The sequence below is a fragment of the Bidens hawaiensis genome, unplaced genomic scaffold (assembly GCF_021521415.1).
Source record: "Bidens hawaiensis isolate Kalapana, Puna unplaced genomic scaffold, B.hawaiensis_p1.1 tig00058397_1, whole genome shotgun sequence".
In the NCBI taxonomy this organism is placed as follows: Eukaryota; Viridiplantae; Streptophyta; class Magnoliopsida; order Asterales; family Asteraceae; genus Bidens; species Bidens hawaiensis.
The window spans coordinates 16,448-39,338 of NW_027506416.1; the positions used below are offsets into that span (position 1 = coordinate 16,448).

At 43.2% G+C, this 22,891-nt stretch overlaps 1 protein-coding gene across 2 annotated transcripts; it reads left to right on the forward strand.

Annotated features, from left to right (window-relative positions):
• Positions 1-16,996: 16,996 nt before the first annotated feature.
• On the forward strand, positions 16,997-19,843 carry LOC143617791 (putative WD repeat-containing protein C2A9.03). Of its 2 annotated transcripts, none has more exons than XM_077090238.1 (9): positions 16,997-17,255; positions 17,339-17,506; positions 17,591-17,677; positions 17,753-17,887; positions 17,955-18,065; positions 18,161-18,252; positions 18,342-18,447; positions 19,188-19,274; positions 19,345-19,843. In XM_077090238.1, exons 1-9 carry the CDS (start codon positions 17,124-17,126, stop codon positions 19,756-19,758), a joined length of 1,332 nt encoding a protein of 443 aa, XP_076946353.1. In that variant the 5' UTR covers positions 16,997-17,123; the 3' UTR covers positions 19,759-19,843. The 2 variants fall into 2 exon arrangements, with proteins under 2 accessions (XP_076946353.1, XP_076946352.1); XM_077090237.1 differs by having other exon boundaries at positions 17,112-17,255; positions 17,348-17,506.
• The last annotated feature ends 3,048 nt before the right edge of the window (positions 19,844-22,891 follow it).

A 22,891-nucleotide genomic window follows, 5' to 3' on the forward strand; every position in this document is an offset into this window, starting at 1 on the left:
CACCTCTAATGACTATGTCCTCAATCTTCTTATCTGTCTTGCTTGTCTGTTCTAACCTTTACTGTTTCTCTGAAATGTAGGGAAAATACGTCAGCTATGTACTGGTGAATAACGCTGTATCAACAAAAAGGTTTTCATAATTCATCATACATAATCATATACAAATCATCTTCGTTATGATACAACATCAATAGCGTTCAATGACTCAGTGGGTCTCAATCCCATCTTATTGGAACTAAAAATACCCATAGACCACATAATTGGACTTCACTCGCCCTAGAGACAGTCACTTGCCTCATGGTCATGTCTATAGTGTGCCCACTACAGATATGTAAGGATCCAGACACATGTATTTTAGCATGAGTGTTTAATACTACCTTGTATCAAAATGTTTTAGAGGATTTGAACCAACCCTCATGCAAATACTTTCATAACTCTTTACATATGGATAACAGTCCATAGTTTATAAGAGTAAATATCTTTTCAAAAAGGCAGTACATAGACGTATTCACGTCATAAAACATTTCACGCTATAAAAAGATTTGGACGTATTCATCTTTATTCTCGATCAGTGTATCTTTCTGATTTATGCATTCTTTCTATCTCGGACCTATCGTACGAGAACAACCTTTGTATAAATATCTAGATCAACAATCTAGCTTCAGACCTATAGTCTGTTTTGTATAGCTTAACCTTGACAATTTATTTCTTTCTATAAAACATTTGGATCTTTAGTCCATTTGTCTATTCTTTAAGCATATACTATTTTTCTTCTTTAGGAAGAAACATCCATATTGGGTTTCTTCTTCAAGAAGAAACTTTAATCTAATTATAACATTTGCATACATTTCTTAATCACAAAGAAATATTATTTTATTCATTACGTTTCTTAATCACTAAGAAACAATACTTTACTATGACCTTTACTTATGAAAAGGTATGCTATGCTTATTAGTAATCAAGGTTCGGGCTATACTCCCGACTATAGTCTAAGTCATTATAATAATAATAAAATAATAACTTAAGCAGAACCCCTACCTCATGCGAGTATTTTGATTGCCTGAGCTTTGTACGGGCAACACTTTCACTCCCTTATCACTTATTGAAACTTAAATCATCAGGACCTCGCTTCCAGCTCGCTAAACACATCTACGGATCGTTAAAACTCCAGTTCTTGCACGAATTACGAGAAATCAGAGCCTCGGAATCTCACAATGGTCGGGCACGCCCCCCAAGGTTATGTGTGTGAAAGTGATTGTGAATTTGGGATGAAAATGCATCAAACCCGTAGCCCCCTTTTATAGGCAAAGTTTTGCCTACCGTCGCGTAGCGCGATGGGCCTCTCCATAGGCCATCGCGTAGCGCGACGCCGCAATTCACAAGATCTTGCCACGTGTTGACACGTGGTTAATCCGGTTACTTAACCGGGTCATCGCGTAGCGCGATACCCCCTTCCTTCTGGACCATCGCGTAACGCGGCGCCCCTTTTTCTAAATTCCTGGGAAACACCATCGCGTAGCGCGATGATCAATATGTTCTACCCGTCGTGTAGCGCAATGGGTCTAGAAAACCAAAATTTGATTTTCAATCCTTGGACTTTGTTAGCTTGTCACGTCTTGGTCTATCTTCCACAGTTCAAAAATACTAAAGCGGCCCTTATGCGAAGTGCCAAGTGCGCCATCAAAACGCCACATTACGCCCATCGCCCGAGTCTGTGTCCGTGCGCGTGCGCGTGCGCGTTGGGTGCTTCGCACCCTCCGCTAGGACTAGTGAGAGTGGTTAGCCATACAAGAACATTATAATGGAAAAGTCATTCCTTATAAAGTGTTTCTATTTATTTCCCACTTTTCATGTGGGATGAAGTTTTCTTACTTATTTCATTGACATAAAAATTCTTTCTTTTCTTTATCTTACTTTTCCAATTACTTATCCCATAAATTTTTTTGGTCCTTTATCTTTATAAACTTGTCAAATTTGAACCAAAATTTTGTGGGTGTTACAAATAGTTAGTTACTAAGTATTGAACTTGATTAGCACTTTCCACCGATTCTCTGTAGATTCGACACATTACTTGCCCTAGCTAGTAAAGGTAATTTTTATAAATGTTTTTATTAACCTTTCGACATCGATCAGATATCACACCACACACTAATGATTAATGATGTGCCAAACCACCAAAGCAATATAACAAGAAGTTTGGACCTAAGATATCTAAATTCGAATTCTACTCATCCGCTTCATAAAATTATTCGTTTTTTTAGTTGAATTCTTCAACATTATTTTTATCATCTAGAATAATTGAAAAGTAAGAAACTCATCATTTGTTCAAAGATTAGACATAAGATCAATGGTTTTCTGTTGATGTTTAAAGCATATGGCACACGGTAATCGCTCCACCGCCAAGTAAGTCAAGACATCGCAAAATGTTCTTTGAGACACATCATTTGCTTTCCAAATTAACAATAAGGTGTTTCTTTTTACACAGATTCTTGAGTGTATTTTAGAGTTATGCAAAAAAATAAAAGGTTGACACTCACATCCATAGCCCAACAAAACCCTACAAAAAAAGGTTTGTAATGTCATGTCATCGTAAAATAAAATATATCTTATCTATTAATGTTCGTACTTGAGATTTAGCAAATCTTTTTTACATTCTTAATTGTTATTCCACCATTATCGTTTCTTAAAAAAATTGATGTTTGTTTATATTATATTTATACTTTAACTATTTTAATTAATCTTATGTACTAACATTACAATACGCGAATAATACTAATTTAAGAGTGGGCAAGTGACATGTTTTACTTGATAAAACTTTTTTTTTTCTGGTTTATGTTTCTACCTTTGAGTTTTAGTAGAGTTATCATATGACTTCTGAATTGCAATAATTATTTTTCTTTAAACGGTTTACGTTTTTATCTTTTTTTTTTGTTTAACCAAATTACGTTTTTACTCTCGAATTTTAATACAATTAAATATTGTCCTGAAATTTAATAATTCTTTTTGTTTGAGCAAGTTACATTTCTACCCATATACTCTAGTATAGTTATAGTTTGGTACAAATATTTTTTTAATTTTCTTTAAACAAATAATTTAATTTTATTTTGTTATACATGCAATCTCTTTTTTATTTAATTTATTATAAGTAAAGTTACATTTCAACAATAGACATGTTTATTTAACTACGTGACTTGCTTATTTTATCGTTGTTTATATAAAAGCGTAGATGGTTTATACTAATTCATCAATTTGCTAGGTAACAAATATATCATCACTCACACCCTCATACAATCCTCATGAATGACGGGCTTAAATACTAGATATTACTAAATTCAGCTTTTAAGACTTATCACCGTGGTCACCACATATATGTTGACCGCCCCACTGAGACAAACCCACCCCACCGCCATTGCATTGTTGCTACCCCACCACCCGCCATTTGGCCAACTGCCATCCCCCATCCCACCTTTGCACTAGGCGCCCCACTCGATTGTTGCCGCCAGTTATCCTGACGACCATAACAGCCATTGTCACCACCGCAATCTGATCACTGCCCATTGCCATGCATTGCCATTGGTCCTCCCCTATCGTCAGTGCTACCACCTCACCTTTTCACCACCACCAATCTAGTGGTGGTGAAGAGGTAGGTCCCAGCAGGGCTCAGTTGGTCCCGCATAACTCACCCTGAACAGGGATGTCTGCGCAAAGACCATCTACTCCCGCAGGACCCACGATGCTCAGAGAAGCCTACGCGCAGTATGCAAGCTGCATACGCAGGGAAAAGCCTCCCAATGGTGAAGTAACCCGCCTGTTCCCGCAGTTGCGGATACAAGCCATCAGGGAAGGCTACCCGCACAGCATAGCTACACGCATAAGGCTTAACACTTACAAATATTCAGTGTCACCTGAAAGAATGAGCAAAGGCGGGAGGGGGAAAACTCCCGCCAAAATGGGCCAGTCCGTATGGAGGATCTTTTGCGTGATACCTGACGAGGTAAAGACAAAAGATCTGACCAAGAATGCGACAGCTCACTGACAGCAGCGTGGCAGACAGCACGCCACAGCACTGTGACCAATAGCCGCCGCCTGCCCACCAACTCCTGCCAGACCACGTGCCTAGCCTGCAGTTGGTAGAAGACGAAGAGTGCACGGCACGCCTGCTCTGTGTCAGCCGCTACCTATCCACCACTCACAGGTAGGGCACGTGCATAGGTTACAGTTGGTAGCGTGTTGGGCCGGCTAAACCCCTTGGAAACCCACCTTCGGCTATAAAAGACAGCAAATGGTATTATCATTTCATCATCTACTATCTCGTATAACTTACTTGATAACTGCTCTAATAGTATTCATATACTTTTATATTCAAAGAGCAATATAGACTGATTCTCACGCCGGAGGGTGGTCACAAGGAGGAACCCCCCCCTTCTCAGTGACGAGCTTACGGTGTCTGTTTTGCAGGTTCCCTGAAGTACAACTTACTCTGCTGGACCTAACCTTCGTGGGAAACATTACTTAGCCCCCAGATTACCTATAATCTGCCCGGGGTCACTTAGTGTTTCTTCATTGGCGCCATCCGTGCATAAAGCTAGAACTACATCTTTCTCCAGTTTTTCAAAACTTCCAAGATGACTAGAGAAATTCCGGTAACCACAACCCCAGCCACTGGGGTAAACACCGGCAACACAATGTTTACAAACACTACCCCAGCCACCCAAGCTGGGGCAAGTGAAGTACATTTTACGAACACTACCCCAGTCACTCATGTAGGGGCAAGTGGAGTAAATATTCCACTGGGATTCACTGATACCCAGCTGGAAAAACGAACTCGAGCCCCTCGCCAAACACTTGATCAAGTGAAGGCATGGGCCGAGGCACGTCAACGAGAATTTCAGGCTGAGTTGGACGAACGCTTGCGTTCAGTCCAACAAGCTGAGGAATTCGGTAGTACTCGCCAGCACCTCAACATGAGTAGTGAGTACGAGCACTCGGACGACGAGAGGGAAGACTCCGACACCGACGCGAACCCTCGCCATAGGGCGAAAGGGAAGCGTAAGGAAACGGATCCCCAGCCAAAAAGGAATTTTGGGGAAGCATTCCAACCAGTCACGGAAAAAAGCTCGCGTGACTTCTCCAAGGCCTTTAGACCTACTGCCACAAACGCAGGAAGGTCAAAATTTGCAAGGGACATTGCAGAAGCAATCGCCCCGAGGAGTGCCAAACAAATGTCCAACATTGGCACATACGATGGTCTATCCGACCCAGATGACCATCTGAACAGGTTCATTGCGGGGGCAACCGTCAGTAACTGGACGGAACCCACGTGGTGCTACATGTTCCAGATGACTCTGGTAGGAGCAGCCAGAGCATGGTTCGACCGTTTACCGGTCCACCACATTTATGACTGGGCAGACTTCCAGAACAAGTTCAGTCAACAGTTTAGTCAACAGAGGAAGCACACTGAGGAGCAGTGGACGATCCTCAACTGTGTGAGAGAAGAGGATGAATCCTTACTGGACTTCATCACCCGCTTCAACTCCAAGAAGCTGAGTCTGGGCAACATCAGCGAAGACCTCGTTCGCGCCGCTTTCATTCAGGGCGCTGAGTACCCAGAACTTATCCGCACTCTGACGGGTAAAGACGGCATGCCATCCACATGGGATGCCATAATGACGGCAGCCAAGCGCTTCGCCGAAACGGAGAAACAGCTGGGAAGAGACCTCCCCCAGAATACAAACCTCTACACACAGAGGACAAGGGAGAACAATGTGAGAACCGCCCGGCTAAACAAAAAGAGGCGGCAAGGTATTTGGCAGTCAAGGATAAACTTTGACACCCCCTCAAGCTCTCGCCCTCTGGTTGGCGGAAGGGACAACACGCACCCTTCGAACCGGAAAAACCGTTGGACGCCACTCACCAAGAGCGTCACGGAGATATTTGCCACGGAAAAACTGCCATGGCCAAAAGCCCCAGCGATCCGACAGAAACCCAATGCGGATCAAAGCAAGTCTTGTGACTTCCATGGGACAAAGGGCCATAGCACTGAGGAGTGCACATCCTTGAGGGACATCGTCGAGACATTCGTCAAGGATGGGAGGCTCGCACACCTCGTGGCATCTATCAAGAAGGGAGGAAGGAACGACAACAGGTACAGGGGTAACGGACGAAAGCCCGTCGACATCAGCATCAACATGGTCCATGGTAAGGTCAGAGGAAGAAAGAGACCGATGACCGAACCATGCGCATGGAAGGAAGCAGAAGTGCGCTTCCCGCGAGTGCCGGGAGGCCCAAACAAAGAAGGCCCCATTATCATTAAAAGCCAGCTGGGGCACTACATCACCTCCCGCACCCTCGTTGACAATGGCGCATCGTCGACAGTGATGTACAGGCAGTTCTTCGACAAGCTCGATGATGAAGACAAGGAACGCCTGGAGACGGTCTACGCTTCAATGGAAGGGTTTGACGGCAGCATGAACACTCCCTTGGGCATCCTATCTTTCCCCGTCACTCTCACCGATGGGAATTATTCACGCACGGAGGATGTGGATTTTGTTGTGATGAAAAAACCACATCATACGTATGACATCCTATTCGGGAGAGACGGGATGGCAAGATTCAACGCCGTGGTATCCTCAGTCCACGGCATGATGGGATGGCCAACAACTGAAGGCGTAGCGATGATCACGGGCATTCCCCAGGTATGCATCGCATCTGTCTCCTCTAAACCCAAACCGAAGATGGCCAAACAAACCATCACTGAACCTGAACAGTGGGCATTCAATGGGAAATATCCCGATCAGGCCGTTACCATTGGCCCGACAATTGTTGATCCAACACGCACCTTACTCAAGCGCTTACTGCAGCGAAACGCAGACATATTCGCGTGGACACCAGCCGACATGACTGGTGTACCCCGGGGAAAGGCAGAGCATAAGCTCAAATGCGATCCGGCCGTTACGCCGATCGTACAAAAGCGCAGAGTAATGGGGCCCGAGCAAACCAACGCGTGCAGAACCCAAGTCAAGGAACTCCTTGATGCGGGCATCGTGCGCGTTAGCAAATATCAAACATGGGTTGCAAATCCCGTAATGGTACCGAAGAATAACAAACAATGGCGCATGTGCATAGATTTCAAAGATTTGAATAAAGCATGCCCCAAAGATTGTTATCCGTTGCCAGAAATTGATCTCAAGGTGGATTCGGTGGCACCATTTCGCCTTAAATGCTTCTTGGATGCGTATAAGGGGTACCATCAAATCCACATGGCTGTAGATGACCAGGACAAAACCGCCTTTCGGACGCCCGATGGCACATTTTGTTATAAAATGATGCCGTTCGGACTTAAGAACGCGGGGTCCACGTACCAACGACTAATGGACAAAGAGTTTCACGCCCAAATTGGGAGAAACTTGGAAGTCTATATGGATGATTTGGTCATCAAAAGCCCCGAGCCAGAGGCGATGTTGAAAGACATTGAGGAAACTTTCAACACGCTCAGAAAGATAAACATGAAGCTCAACCCGAGCAAGTGTTCATTTGGGGTGGAAGAAGGGAAGTTCTTAGGAGTCATTATTACTAAAGATGGCTTCAGAGCGAACCCTGAAAAGGTCGAAGCCATTGTCAAAATGGAATCACCTACCACCATAAAACAGGCTCAAACACTTAATGGACGACTAGTCGCGCTTAACCGCTTTTTGGCAAACCATGCGGATAGGTCGTTCCCTTTTGTGTCAACGCTAAGAAATTGTTTAAAGAAAACGCACTTCCGCTGGACACCAGAAGCGGAAGCAGCTTTTCAGGAGATTCGATCACGCCTGATCGAACTCCCAACACTCACAGCACCACAAGCGGGGGAGGAGTTAATCCTATACCTCTCCGCAACAGATAGAGCAACCGGGGCAGTCCTGCTTGTAGAACGAAAAGGCATCCAGATGCCAATCTATTATGTAAGCCGCGTGCTGGCAGACGCGGAAACCCGGTACTCTACCCTGGAAAAACTGGTCTTGGCACTTATACACGCTTCACGCAGGTTGAGACGATATTTCCAGGGTCACCCAATCACTATTCTCACCAACTTCAAACTCTCAAATGTTCTAGGCAAACCCGAGTTATCGGGACGTCTAGCCAAATGGGCAATTGAATTGGGAGAATATGCGATTCAATACAAGCCGAGACCAGCCATTAAAGGTCAGGTCCTGGCTGATTTTATTGCAGAAGTCCCCGCTTCACGGGAGAAAGAGTGCCAGGAGGAGGTTCAACCCTCCCCAGCACACGAAATCGATGAAGTCTGGCGACTCTACACTGATGGAGCAGCTAGTAACGAGGGTTCAGGCGCAGGGTTAAAATTAACAAATCCAGCAGGCCAGGAATATACTTATGCTATTCGGCTGGATTTTCCAAGTACGAATAACGAAGCTGAATATGAAGCATTCCTGGCCGGATTGAGGATTGCGCGAAAGATGGGTGTAAAAAATTTGGAAGCCCACGTAGATTCCATGCTAGTGGCAAACCAAATAAACGGGACGTACACGGCTGTGAACGACACAATGGCCCTGTACCTTGCCCAAGCCAAAGCCATCATGCGCGATTTTAATGATTGTAAAGTGATACACGTCAAGCGCAGCGAAAACAAATCTGCGGATGCGTTAAGCAAGCTTGCATCACTGGCCTTCACCCACTTGGGAAAGGACATCCGCGTGGAACTCCTCGAAACACCATCAGTCCCGCACAAGGAAATTTGTGTCATCCAAACCGGTACAGAAACATGGATGACCCCAATAATAAAATACCTTGAAGCAGGAACGTTACCAGAGTCGAAGTCACAGGCAAGAAAACTACGCTGTAAAGCACTGAATTATCAGCTGGTCAATGACACCCTTTACAGACGTAACTTTCTTGGCCCATTGTTAAGATGCGTGGACAACCAAGATGCTGACTACCTCCTAAGGGAGGTTCACGAAGGCATCTGTGGAGTACACGCAGGCCCCCGCGCTGTGGTAGCCAAGCTAAACAACGCGGGATACTTCTGGCCAGGGATGCGTATGGACGCGTTGGCATACATCAGAAAATGCAGATCTTGCCAGCTTTACGCACCCAACACGCATCGCCCGAAAAATGAACTTGTTCCTGTCACTTCCTCGTGGCCATTTCAGAAGTGGGCCATTGACGTGACAGGCCCATTTCCAACAGCAGCTGGGAATGTTCAGTTCCTAGTGGTAGCCATTGACTACTTCACCAAATGGATAGAAGCGAAACCTTTAGCCCAAACAACCGCAAAGCATATCAAAAAATTTATTTGGGAATTTATTATTTGTCGTTTTGGACTTCCACAGAATTTGGTAAGCGACAATGGCACCAACTTTGCTGACAAGAAGCTACAGCAGTGGCTGAAAGAACTTCAAATCACCCACACCTTTACCTCAGTGGCACACCCGCAAGGTAACGGTGAGGTGGAAAGAGCAAATAAGAGCATCGTCGAAGGCATAAAGAGAAGACTCTTGGAACATAGATCCGGTTGGGTGGACGAGCTTCCACACGTCCTTTGGGCAAACAGAACGCTGAAGAAGACCAGTACGGGAGAAACCCCGTTCAGTCTCACTTATGGCACTGAAGCCATGATCCCAGTCGAAATCGGTTTACCCTCACCAAGGGTCTTAATCCAACCAGAAGACAATGATGCGGAAAGACGGTTAGACCTTATGCTAACCGAAGAGCGCAGAGACTTAGCCGCCGTGCGTGAAGAAAACTACAAACGACAAATGCAAAAATACTACAACACGCGGGTAAAACTCTGCAACTTCAAGGAAGGAGACTACATACTGCGTAACAACGAGGCTTCGAACCAACAACGCCCAGGAAAGTTGGCCCCGATTTGGGAAGGGCCATACATTATCAAAGAAGTTCTGGGAAAGGGCGCGTACCGGCTCGAAAGGCTCGATGGCACTCCCATCCCTAGAACATGGAATGGAGCTCAATTACGCAAATGTTATATGTAGATCAATTCCAACTTGTAAAGAAAAGGCCTAGAGCCACTTCTAATGGAAATGATTCTCCTTTCATGATGTATTAATAGCTTGTAACCTATGAACTTCCCTTACGGGAAGAAGTAGTTGCGTGTGGAAGGCGGCAATACCCGCATAAACACAACGCCAAAATGTTAAAAAGTTCTAAGGAAAACCTACACGCAGGTCAGATGTAGGTAAAGTTTAGCCATCCTTGTAAGTGCAAGTAACGGTCTTACCCGCACAATCACGAACAAGGAAGCCAAACTTAACTTACCGTCTACCACGTTAAAAGGTTAACTTATGAACACTTAAAAAAGGATAAGAAAAACCTACACGCAGGTCAGATATAGGTCTAAAGTTAAAGCCATCCTACTAAGTGCAAGTGACGGTTACACCCGCACAATCACGAAAGAGGAAGCGAAAACTTTAGTCCATTATCAACCACGTTCAAAGGTTTAACTTAATGCCTTAGAAATTTCGAAAAGGAAAACCTACACGCAGGTCAGATAGAGGGTAAAGATTAGCCATCCTACCAAGTGCAAGTGACGGTTTTACCCGCACAATCACGAAGGAGGAGGCGAAACTTTAACCCATCATCAACCACGTTCAAAGGTTCTTATTCTAAACACTTGGGAAATTGCTAATTTAAACTAAGTATGCAAGTCATAAGTTTATAAAGCAAAGAACCCAAGGAAGGAAATAACAATCTTATACGCAAAGAGATTAATATTTCACAATCAATTACAAGAATGGCTGGGTAACTACCCGCCTAAAAGAAATCTATACAAGGTTAAGTCTATCCTAGCAGTGGGAAGGGATCTTCAGGATCAGGCTTCAGGGCCACCTCCGCTTGGACCAGCACCGTCAGAGCGCGGCTGCCCAAGGAAAGCCTTAAGGATGCTTAGCCCATCATCAGCAGCAGCAGCTTCATTCACCTTCTCCACCACTGGATGCGGGAAGGCAGCGTACTGATTCACAGCTTGGTCATAAGCAGCTTCAGTATTAACATTGAATAAAGGGAAGTTGGAGGGCGGAAAGCCTCTCTCAGCAAACCCTAGACCAAGCAGGAAGCCAGTCTTCTGCCCATCCTCATGAGAAGCGTTGAGGGCTGCGCTCATTGCATCGTCGTAAGAGGTCTCTGAAAGGACCCGACGCACAACCTACAAAAGAAAATTACAAGTTAGAACATTTTCTAATTACGAGCGGAAAGCGTAAAGAAAAAGATAAAGATACCTCAGGCAACGCTTCTCGAAGCAGCCATTGGAGGGTAGCTTGACTTTCTTTGTAAGCACGTTCGGCTCCGCTTTTATCAAGGTTGGCAAGTTGAACTTCCTTGGCGGCAGCTTCTTCGACGCTTTTGAGTTTCCTTTCAGTACGGTCAAGCATCCCCCTCAGGTCAAGGATCTCCTGCAGCTTCTTGGCATCTTCCATTGCCAAGGCGTCATGAGCATGCTGAAGAGCCTTTAATTTGCATTTAAGCTGCTCATTCTCTTCGCGAAGTGGCTCAGCAACAGCTTCAGCCTTGGCAGCCCTCTCAGTTGAGTTTCGCGCAGTCTCCTTGGCCAGCCGAAGCTGTTCATTCACAGCTTGGGCAGCCTTGGAGCGGGCCTCGAGTCGCGCCTGGACTTCAACCTCGAGGGCCTTGAATGCCTTCTCCTTCTCGGCTGCGGCAGCGGCCAACTGCCGGTTCTCCTCCCGAAGAGCCCGCGCTTCAGATACATCTTTGGCGCGAGCTGCTTTTAACTTGTCGTTTTCACGACAAAGCAGCTCGACGCGGGGCTGCGTTCGGGCCTGGAGAACCCGAAGCTCATTGGTTAGCCTACCCTCTTGGTAGCTAGCCATGGCTTCCCCCAACGCACCATGAGGAGCAGCGTGGCGAGCCCAGTCCACGCACTCCACAGGGGTGCGAAGGGTTGTTCCTCGGCGTATGTTCCATCTTGGAACATACACTTCATTGGAATCCGACACTGCAAAAGAAACAAAGGCAGTTAGGAAAAGATGACAAAAATATACAAAGAAAAAAGAACCCTACGTACCTGTAGGGTCAATAACAGGCCGATAGCCGCCAAACCCATCACCTGAACCTAAAGGAAATCCATCCAACAGGTCAGGCAGACGGGAAGGTGGCGTAGATCGGCGGGAAGCCCGGCGCGTACCTGATGGTCCGGCCGTCGGTGCCGGTGGCGCAGGTATAGTGGCAGCCGCCGTGGTAGCCATTGTTGGCGCCGTCTCCTCAGCAACAGTAGCCGCCGGCTCCGTGAAAGATGCTGTAAAAATTGCACTCACGGCCGGCGGAGACACCTTCTCAGCTGGAACAGCCTCAGGAAGGCTGGAACCAGCGGAAGCAAGCGTAGACGCCTGGGTCGACGCCTCGGGAAGGCTGACCGAGCCTACCGTCATTGGCGGGGGAATACTTACTCCAACTCCACCCTGGAATGCGTCAACATCCACACCTGCACAAGCAAAAGTGTTAGAAAAATTTATTTGAAACAACAAATCTAGACAAGAATTATGGGGGTACTTACGGGGTTTCTTGAGCTTGAACGCACGGACGAGCGGGGGCGAACCCGATGGAGCCGGCCTCTTGACACCGGTAACCGTCGTCGTCGCTGCCTCCCCGGAGGTAACACCTGCAGCCTCAGGAGCGGTGGTCTCCTCACCACCGGGCTTCCCCGCCACCTCTGCATTATCTGACTCTGAGTCAGATAGGACTACCGGGTCGGCCGTGGAGGCCACCTTCTCCTTGCCTTTCCCGACGGCAGCCTTTTTCTTCCGCACCAGTGGAGGACCTTCTGCGGATTCCGAAGAAGAAATGTCATGAACTCCAGCAGCAGGCACAGCATTGAGAGGATCAGGGTAGAAGATAGGCTTACCTGGCCGTCGGTGGCTCAGGATCTCTTGGCCTGGCGGGTAAACCTCCACGAACCGACCCGCAGTCTGCTCTAAGATGGGCAACTCGTTCTCGTCCAGAGCACGAGTACCCATCCGCGCAGGACCATCTTCCTCCCGCGGATTCAGGAGCGACTGAAGATCGTTACCCTCTGAAATCAACAAGAAAGTTAGAAAAAATCGTAGTCAGCAAAAAAGAAACAAGACATACCATAAGGGGTAGAGTTCGAACCATATTCAAGGACGATCGGAACCTTATCCGCATTCGCCGCCTTCCACACCCGGCTCATCCCCAGCATCACCATCGCCGACTCCGGAAAACGGAAAACCGGGGACTGGACCCGGGATATCTTCGCGAACCATTCCGCCTCCTCGTAGTTGATGGCGGGAAGGTTCGGAAGCGGCTGGCCATTCTTGAACTTCATGGCAATGGGGATGGCTCGAGCGGATATAAAGAAGAACTCTCTTCTCCATGAGCGAAGACTCCGCTCGGTGGTACAAATCTTTAAACCCTTGATACGGGTTGTAAGAGTGTACCACCCTTGGATGCACCTCCAAGTATAGAAGGTCATCAGGCGGTCAACAAGGGGCTCAAGGCCCAGTATCCGGCACACCCACTCAAAGTGCCGGACCTTGGCAATGGCCATGGGGTGCACCTCTGTCAGGTGCACACCGTGCCTCTCTAGGACACGGTACACAAACTTTGTCAACGGAAACCTAAGGTTCCCGTAGACAAAGAATGCAGCATAAACCCCGATCTTGCCACTAGGGGCATCGTACACAGTATGGTGGGGCTCAGGAAACTCAGGCTCGAGAGACTCGAGCATGAACTTCCTGACGATATACTGGTACAGCTCGACAGGAAGATAACACTGGCATTCGCCAGCAGTCTTCTGATCATCAGCATCGTGAGAAGACATGGTGAAAGAAAGAAGAGATTTCAGAGCAATGCTTTACTGAAAAAGAGAAATTCGCCGGAAATTACTGGAGAAGAAGAGATGAAAGTGGAAAGTGTGAATTACAAATAACCTTCTCCCCCTTTATATAGCAATCGCAATTAATGTGATGAATTTAATACGGAAGAGAGAGAAATCAAAGGTGCAATGAAACTATGACGCGTGGCAAAAGCAAACTGGCAACAGCTGTCAAAAAGGACGTGTGCCAGAGATTTCGCGGCTACGCGCCCGAAATCCCGTGCCCACGCGCCTGAAAAAGCAACTGGAATGACCACATAATGTCATGTCGCCATAACTTCTGGCACGTCCTGACACAGTCAGAAGAAACCGTCGCACGACGTTTGAGGTATTGGGTTGTTATCCATCAACTCTTCAAATTTCAAAATTTAAAAATTTGAAGACTAAGGTTCAAAAAAGGAAGCGGGAAAATACCCCTTACCTTGGCAAACAAATAACCATAAGCCGGGTGTGGGTATAGTGTAAAGGCAAAACCCTTCACATACCTAACACCCGCAGGGAATTGAAGCCAAAATATTTGGCAACCAAGTAACCATAAGACGGGTGCGGGTACAGTGTAAAGGCAAAACCCTTCACATACCTAGCACCCGCAGGAAATGGACGCCAGGAATACCTTGGAAGTAAAGTAACCGTAAGACGGATGCAGGTACAGTGTAAAGGGCAAAACCCTTCACATACCTAGCACCCGCTGAGAATTGAAACCAGGAAGGATCTTCAGGGCAATGCTTGTGAAAACGGAAATAATATCCCCGCATAGCGGGAACATCGAGTACTACGTTGTTTGAGGCTCCAAGATGGAATTGGTGGTTTAAACATAATTGATCACTATGTTCAAAAACTACCAGAACCACAGGGAGAATCCGCACAACTAAGACTCAATGCTCCTGACTTGCGAGGAGGTTACAGACCTACCCGCATCATACCCAAAGACCAAGCAGGAAACTCGGGAATTTCTGCAAGTGACAAGGACTTCCGCGGGATGAACCCCCATGGAAAACCTTACAAAAACCCCTTTTCAAAACCCTTTGCTTAAGTCCAAAAGTTCACCTCACTTTATTAGACATTCGTGAGAAGAACATTGGACTGGGGGGACTTGAAGAGGTAGGTCCCAGCAGGGCTCAGTTGGTCCCGCATAACTCACCCTGAACAGGGATGTCTGCGCAAAGACCATCTACTCCCGCAGGACCCACGATGCTCAGAGAAGCCTACGCGCAGTATGCAAGCTGCATACGCAGGGAAAAGCCTCCCAATGGTGAAGTAACCCGCCTGTTCCCGCAGTTGCGGATACAAGCCATCAGGGAAGGCTACCCGCACAGCATAGCTACACGCATAAGGCTTAACACTTACAAATATTCAGTGTCACCTGAAAGAATGAGCAAAGGCGGGAGGGGGAAAACTCCCGCCAAAATGGGCCAGTCCGTATGGAGGATCTTTTGCGTGATACCTGACGAGGTAAAGACAAAAGATCTGACCAAGAATGCGACAGCTCACTGACAGCAGCGTGGCAGACAGCACGCCACAGCACTGTGACCAATAGCCGCCGCCTGCCCACCAACTCCTGCCAGACCACGTGCCTAGCCTGCAGTTGGTAGAAGACGAAGAGTGCACGGCACGCCTGCTCTGTGTCAGCCGCTACCTATCCACCACTCACAGGTAGGGCACGTGCATAGGTTACAGTTGGTAGCGTGTTGGGCCGGCTAAACCCCTTGGAAACCCACCTTCGGCTATAAAAGACAGCAAATGGTATTATCATTTCATCATCTACTATCTCGTATAACTTACTTGATAACTGCTCTAATAGTATTCATATACTTTTATATTCAAAGAGCAATATAGACTGATTCTCACGCCGGAGGGTGGTCACAAGGAGGAACCCCCCCCCTTCTCAGTGACGAGCTTACGGTGTCTGTTTTGCAGGTTCCCTGAAGTACAACTTACTCTGCTGGACCTAACCTTCGTGGGAAACATTACTTAGCCCCCAGATTACCTATAATCTGCCCGGGGTCACTTAGTGTTTCTTCAGGTGGGTAGGGTGGTCAGAGTGGGAGGCCGAGGCGACAACAAGGTTAGCGGTGACAGATGCGATGGTGTTTAGTTGTCGAAGATTCTATTTACCTTGATTGAATTCCTTCACATTTTGAAAGAATTTCACATTTTGAAAGAATTACCGAATTCTTTTAAATAAAATTCTTTCCAACTCAAATCTCAAGCGTCAACCATACACATTAAAAATGAGATTCTAAATTTTTTTGAATCAAACAAACTAAGAGATAACATTCAAATTCAAATTCCACACACCCTTAGTTATTATTACATCCGATTATTTTTGAGTTAGTCACAATGAAATATTTAATAATATCGTTCGGGTGTAAACGAGCCGAGCCTCAAAATAGTTAATGATATCCAATTATTTTTCCAAAAATTAAACAATATCTCCCTTAATCGGTTATCACATCACATTAGTTTTAATGACATGACTAGGATAAAGCTTTAAAAAATATATTAGTGTGCTAGTTTTGTGTAATTTCCATACTTAGAACGTGTCTAACATAACCTTAAAAAAATATTGTTCACATTAGACTCTAGATTAGGATAAAAAGATATTTATAAGAGCTCATGTAGTTTGTAGTAGACAATTTTTTAATAACATAATTACAATACAATATCATATCTAGTACAATATAATAATAATATTATAATGTCACAAAACATTACAATGTGATATGTATTCAAAAAAAGTGAAATGAATCCACCGTTCTTGATTTCAGAGTAGATAGATGGGGTTTAATGTGGAGATAGAGTTTGTGGGGCTTTCTCTTTCTTTTTCTTTCACACATCTGTAACACTAAATCGACTGCATATTCATCCATTCCATCTAATCTCTTCACTTCAGGTACCAACACACACCCTTTTGGTTTCAATACTCAATTTACCATTAGGGTTTTCAGTGTCATGGGTTTGTGAGGTTAATTGATGTACTAGAAGTCTTTGATTTGTTCAGTGAGGTGGGTTTCTTGCGATTGTATGTTTCTTTGTCTTGTTTTACCTGTTTTGGAAGAGTTTGTAGCTTGTAAGTTAACATGCACACCACCTGTTTGTTAAAATGCCTCAATGAAAGATACCCTTTTTTGTTGAATTAAGCTTGGGGATTTTGTTTTGGAGTTGGGTTTTCGGTTTCTATGGTTTTAAGAGAGCTTGATTTGTAGTTCTTTTTTGGTTGTTTTAGGAAGTTAAAGGGTGTTGAATTCGGATTGATTTGATGCCGCGGAACGAGGCTGATCAGATCGATTACATGGCAGAAGAAGGGGAGATGTCGGATTTTGTAGACGAAGTGGACGAAGAAGAGGAAGAACACGGCGGTGAAGATCAAAATCTTGATGATTATGCTATGGTCAGTCTGGTTTCACGTTTTCTCTGTTATTAAATGTAGCATGATATAATGTGCAAGATTTTCAAAGTTTTAATGTTTGATAGCTTACGAAGGTGACGGATACGTCCTCGGCTCAAGCAAGATCCGGGAAAGATATTCAAGGCATTCCGTGGGAAAGATTGAATATAACAAGAGAAAGTTATAGACGTACACGGCTGGAACAGTATAGAAACTATGAGAATATTCCCTTATCAGGTGAAGCTGTCGATAAGGTATAATTGTACTCGTATTTATGAATATGACTACCTTTTCCACTTATTGATATTATGACAACTTTATTATTATTATGTGTCTAGAAATGTAAACAACAGTCAAAAGGTGGAAACTACTACGAGTTCTTTCATAATACACGATCAGTGAAGCCTACAATCCTTCATTTTCAGGTTTGTAACGTTCTCTTTGTTCAAGATTTTGTTTTCAAGTAGATTGATATTAAAATAATGTGTTTGCTATTTCAGTTAAGGAACCTTGTATGGGCGACTTCCAAGCATGATGTATACCTCATGTCTAACTACTCGATCATGCATTGGTCATCACTATCTCAAAACTTAACAGAAATCCTCAATTTTTCTGGACATGTGGCGCCTACTGAGGTACTTTAATATATATTTTAAAATGTTATTGAGGCTCTCCTGCGCTGATTTTTATTTTGTGGCTCAGAAACACGCCGGAAGTTTGTTAGAAGGTTTCACACAAACTCAGATCAGTACACTCGCAGTCAATGATGAGTTTCTTGTTGCAGGAGGCTTTCAAGGAGAGCTTGCTTGTAAGGTAATTTGATAATACAAGACTTGGGTACCCAGTCCAAAAAGTTTTTTTTTTTTAATATTTTAGTGATTGTTCATGGATTCTGTTAAATTATGCAGAGATTGGATAAACATGGGGTTAGTTTTTGTACAAGAACAACTTATGAAGACAATGCTATTACAAATGCTATAGAGATATACGATAGTTTGAGGTAATTATGAATTATGATGTACATGTTTAATAAAAGATATGTTATTGTCGGTGTGTTGACTTTTTTTTATTAATATTGTTACTTTGTAGTGGTGGAATGCATTTCATGGCCTCGAACAATGATTGTGGTTTGAGGGAGTATGATATGGATGGCTTTCAGCTTGTTAATCATTTCCGTTTTCCGTGGCCCGTGAATGTGAGTTTCGTAAATTGGACAGGCCATGTGGGTTGGGCTGATTGGTCAATTTGGTTCGGGTCAAAACATGGATACTTTTAGCACGAGTCAAATCGGTTTGGGTCGGGTTTGGCTGATCTGCAAACGCTGAATCGCTTTTTTTAGAAGATCATAAAAAGTGAGTGTACAAAAAAGAGTAAACCACGTTTTTAGTCCATGTGGTTTGTCAAAAATTACTGTTTATAGTCCAAACGCTTCTTTTTTGTTCTTTTTAGTTCATTAGTTTCATTCTTGTTTCAGTTAACTCCATGTTTTTAACTCTGTTAAATAGATGGGCTTGTTATTCTCCATTTGTAAAAAGACTAAAATGCCGTTCTTTTCTTACAGTAATAAAAATGTGAACTTTTTTCCCTAATAATGTGATATAGATAGTTTTATGCATATGGAATACATTAGAGGTGACTTTCAACTACATGTTTTCTTTTTTGTTAAATCTTCTAACCAACCTGTTTTTCTTAGAAAGACGTTTTAGTCTATGTGTAAAAGACGAAAATGGCCTTCTATAATTACAGTAATAAAAATCTGACCTTTTTTTTCCTAATAAAGTGATATATAAAGTTTTATTTATATGAATACGTTAGGGTTGACTTTGAACCCAATATATCTTTTTTAGTTAAATCTTTAAAGAACCTGGTTATGACACATTAGAGTTAAAACACAACCCAAATTAACATCCCGTTTTGTACCTTTTCTTGTTGCAGCATACATCTTTGAGCCCCGATCGCAAGCTCATAACTGTAGTTGGTGATAATCTTCATGGATTGCTTGTAGACTCCACAAGTGGAAAGGCAAGAACTTTCAATAATATTATTTTTGATAATTTCCTTTTCAAATAATGACATCATTCTTCTTTGGCAGACGGTTGCCACAGTGGAAGGCCACCTAGATTACTCATTTGCGTCGGCATGGCATCCAGGTGGCAACATCTTTGCAACAGGCAATCAAGACAAGACCTGCAGAGTATGGGATGTAAGAAACCTTTCAGACCCGGTTTCGGTTCTTAAAGGCAACATGGGGGCAGTTCGGTCAGTCCGTTTTTCATCTGACGGGCAGTTCTTGGTGGTTGCAGAGCCTGCAGATTTTGTTCATGTCTACAACACCAACTTAAACTATGAAAAAAGACAAGAAATTGATTTCTTTGGGGAAATATCTGGCGTGTCTCTTAGTTCTGATGATGAAACGCTTTATGTTGGCGTGTGGGACCGGACTTATGCCAGCCTGTTACAGTTCAACAAACGGCATAGGTACGGGTATCTGGATTCGTTTGTGTAGTGATAATTGTGGTGAATAAGGCGACCCGTGTGTTGAAAGAGACCAGTATGTATAGTGAAAATCTTTTGAAGTTGAGAAAGGTTTGTTGACTGTTAGGAGCCTCGTATAAGTTAGGGCAAATGGGTTGTTGGTTGTTTAATGTCAAATTATGGTTGGGTTATGCTGCCGTTGATGACAGCGTTCTTGCAATGTATGGTTGGTTGATCATGTTTTTGTTGTCCCTAAGGGTGTGTTTGAAGTAGGTACCGACCGCCAATATGAAAAATGTTCTGTGTTCATTGTTGAGCTTTCCAGAATCGACGGATCTCTTACACAATTTTGCTTCAGTGTCAAGTTGCATCCCTTATATGGTGCAACTTAGCATCCCCAAACTCATACTACCAGTCGGTTGCCGAAATCAGCCATCGACAATTATCACTCACACAAGAGGATAGTAGGTGATGTTCATGACTACTTATTGCCCATCTAATTGGTTTTTCAGTCACAATACTTTCATTATAGTTTCAAGTAATTCCGGGTTTATAATATCGACTATTTCTTCCATTAAAACTATGGGTATTTTAGTCTTTTTACACGTAAGGGACTATACCTGAAAAACAGTATGGGTATATTAGTTTTTTTAAGGGACTGTATATTACAAAAAACTATGCATAATAAATAAGTAGTTGATTACGTCATGTGTCATAATAATGTAATCCAAAATTCTTTTCATTTCATTTTAAGTAACATATACGTAATTTCAATTATATCTTATATTAAATATCGTTTTATAATTCATAAATCTAGTTATTTAAAATTTTCTTTATACAATCAGTCAAATAACATAAACTAATAAGTAAAATAATAAAAAAGCAAATAAACTATAATTTTTGATATGGCTACTCCGGTGGCTACTTCGGCAACGATTTTGAAATCATGACCAAAATTCCGGCCAAACCAAATTATTTGATAACATCATAAATTTCTGCTTAGTTTCTTTATCTCATTCCATGTCACGCTAGTAGTTGTAGTTAGAGATGTTCAAAACGGTTTGGGATTAGGAACCGGAACCGGTTTCTAACCGGTTCCTATAATCAAAATCCCCTTTTAAACCGGTTCCAGGGTCGAACCGGTTAGGGAACCGAACCGGTTCTCCCACCCTCGGACCCCTAACCTATGGAACCGGTTCTTACCGGTTCCTACACTGTAACCGGTTCCAACCCGTTACAGTGTAAAAAAATTTTTTTTTTTCGTTTTTCGTTTGCGATTTGGATTCTAAACTACGATTCGTATTTGTATAGCATGAAAAATAAACAAAACAATTAACATAAAATTCATTTTATTTACTTTAAGAAGTTCAAAAAAAAAAAGGTTACATGTTTTAAAATCTTCAAAAACAAACTAACAAAACATTAAACTTATAAATATAAAGTTGTGACATATTATTTCTAGAAAAGCCTTCTTGTTCGTCGTAATTATTGAGCGGAGACTTCTTCCTCGGAATTACTTGTAGAAATGCCTTCTTGTTCGTCGTGCACTCGAACATCAAGTGGTGTTTCATCTTCGAGAGTGGTTACGTGTTGAATACGATCGATTGAGTCCAAGTGATCCTTTAAGCAAATGCACATCTCCACCGACTCCGAATTTAGTCTTGTTCTTCTCACCGATATTACCCTGCCACTAAGAGAAAAAGCGGATTCTGAAGCTACCGTAGAAGCTTGGACGGTTAGTAAATCACGGGCCATGGTGGCAAGAATCGGAAACTGGGTTTCCTTTACCTTCCACCAAGCCAAAACATCAAAAGTGTCATATTCCTCTTCGGATAAACCAGTAGAGTAATCATATGCACTATACCTTCCTAGTTCGCTTGAAGGGGTGTTACCCCTTTGTTTTTTAGCCGTTACGTTGCGAACGGTGTTCATAAGGCTAATCATGGGATCTCGTACTCTAGTAGCACTTGAACTTGATGAAGACCCCCCCGGCGTAGGCATGTGTATGTTTGACCCATATTTATTTAAATAAAAGTCATACATAAATTTAAAAATTCAAGTTAAAATAATTTTTTGCCTCTGTTGAAAAGTTTGGGTCAACTTCATGCATATCTAAGGCTGAAAAAATTTCGTCTATAACACATTCAACCCTCGTAACATTTAACATTGGGTTTAAAGCGGCGGCGCAAGTAAAAATCGGTGGCAATTCAAGAAAGTATTTTTTTAATTTAAACTTCATTGGTAATATGATGTTTGAAAACATTGGACTTTTATTTTCAAATTCTTTAAGATTGTTAACGATTAAAAATAACTCCGAAAGAACCAAGAGACTTGTCGGATAATACGTTCCCGATAGTTTCGTAGTTGATATTTTAAAAACTTCAAGAAAAGTCGATAAGTCATTGATAATTTCCCATTTCTCATTTGAAAGGGGGATTGCCAAATCATCCTCGGCAAGACTATAATGAAACATTTGTAAAGTTTCTATTTGTTTCAAAGCACTTTGTAACATTATGCAAGTGGAATTCCATCGATGAGGTACATCCCAATTAGCTCCCAAAGCTTTTCTTCCCGTATCTTTACAAAATTTTCTATATTCCATTTGTCTTTTTTTACTTTTCTTAAAAACTTCATGTATCATTAGTCTAAAATCGTTTATAACCGATGTAACCTCATCCGAAGCAAGTCCGTCTTGCACGATTAAATTAATGATATGTGCAACACACCTTGAGTGAAAAAATACACCATTGCAAATCGGCGTATATTTTAATTTTAATTTATCAACCGCCGATGTATTATTCGACACGTTATCAAATGCCATTGAAAATATTTTATTTTCTAGTTTATAAGTTTTTATAACATAATCTAAAATTTCAAACAAATTATCTCCCGTATGTGGATACTCAAAGAGTTCGAAAGCAATGGTGCGTTTCATCATTTCCCACGATGACGGGTCTACCGAATGAGCGGTGACACAAAGATAAGATTCGGGTAGACCATGTGGAGCCGACCAAACATCACTAGTTAAGTTTATTCCCGTATTTATATTTTCGAAATATGCAATTAGTACCTCTTTGGCCTTCTTCCACAATTTTAAACAATAACGTTTAAGAGTATGACGACTTACGTGAGTGTATTGTGGTTGAAGCGTATCTCGAATCATG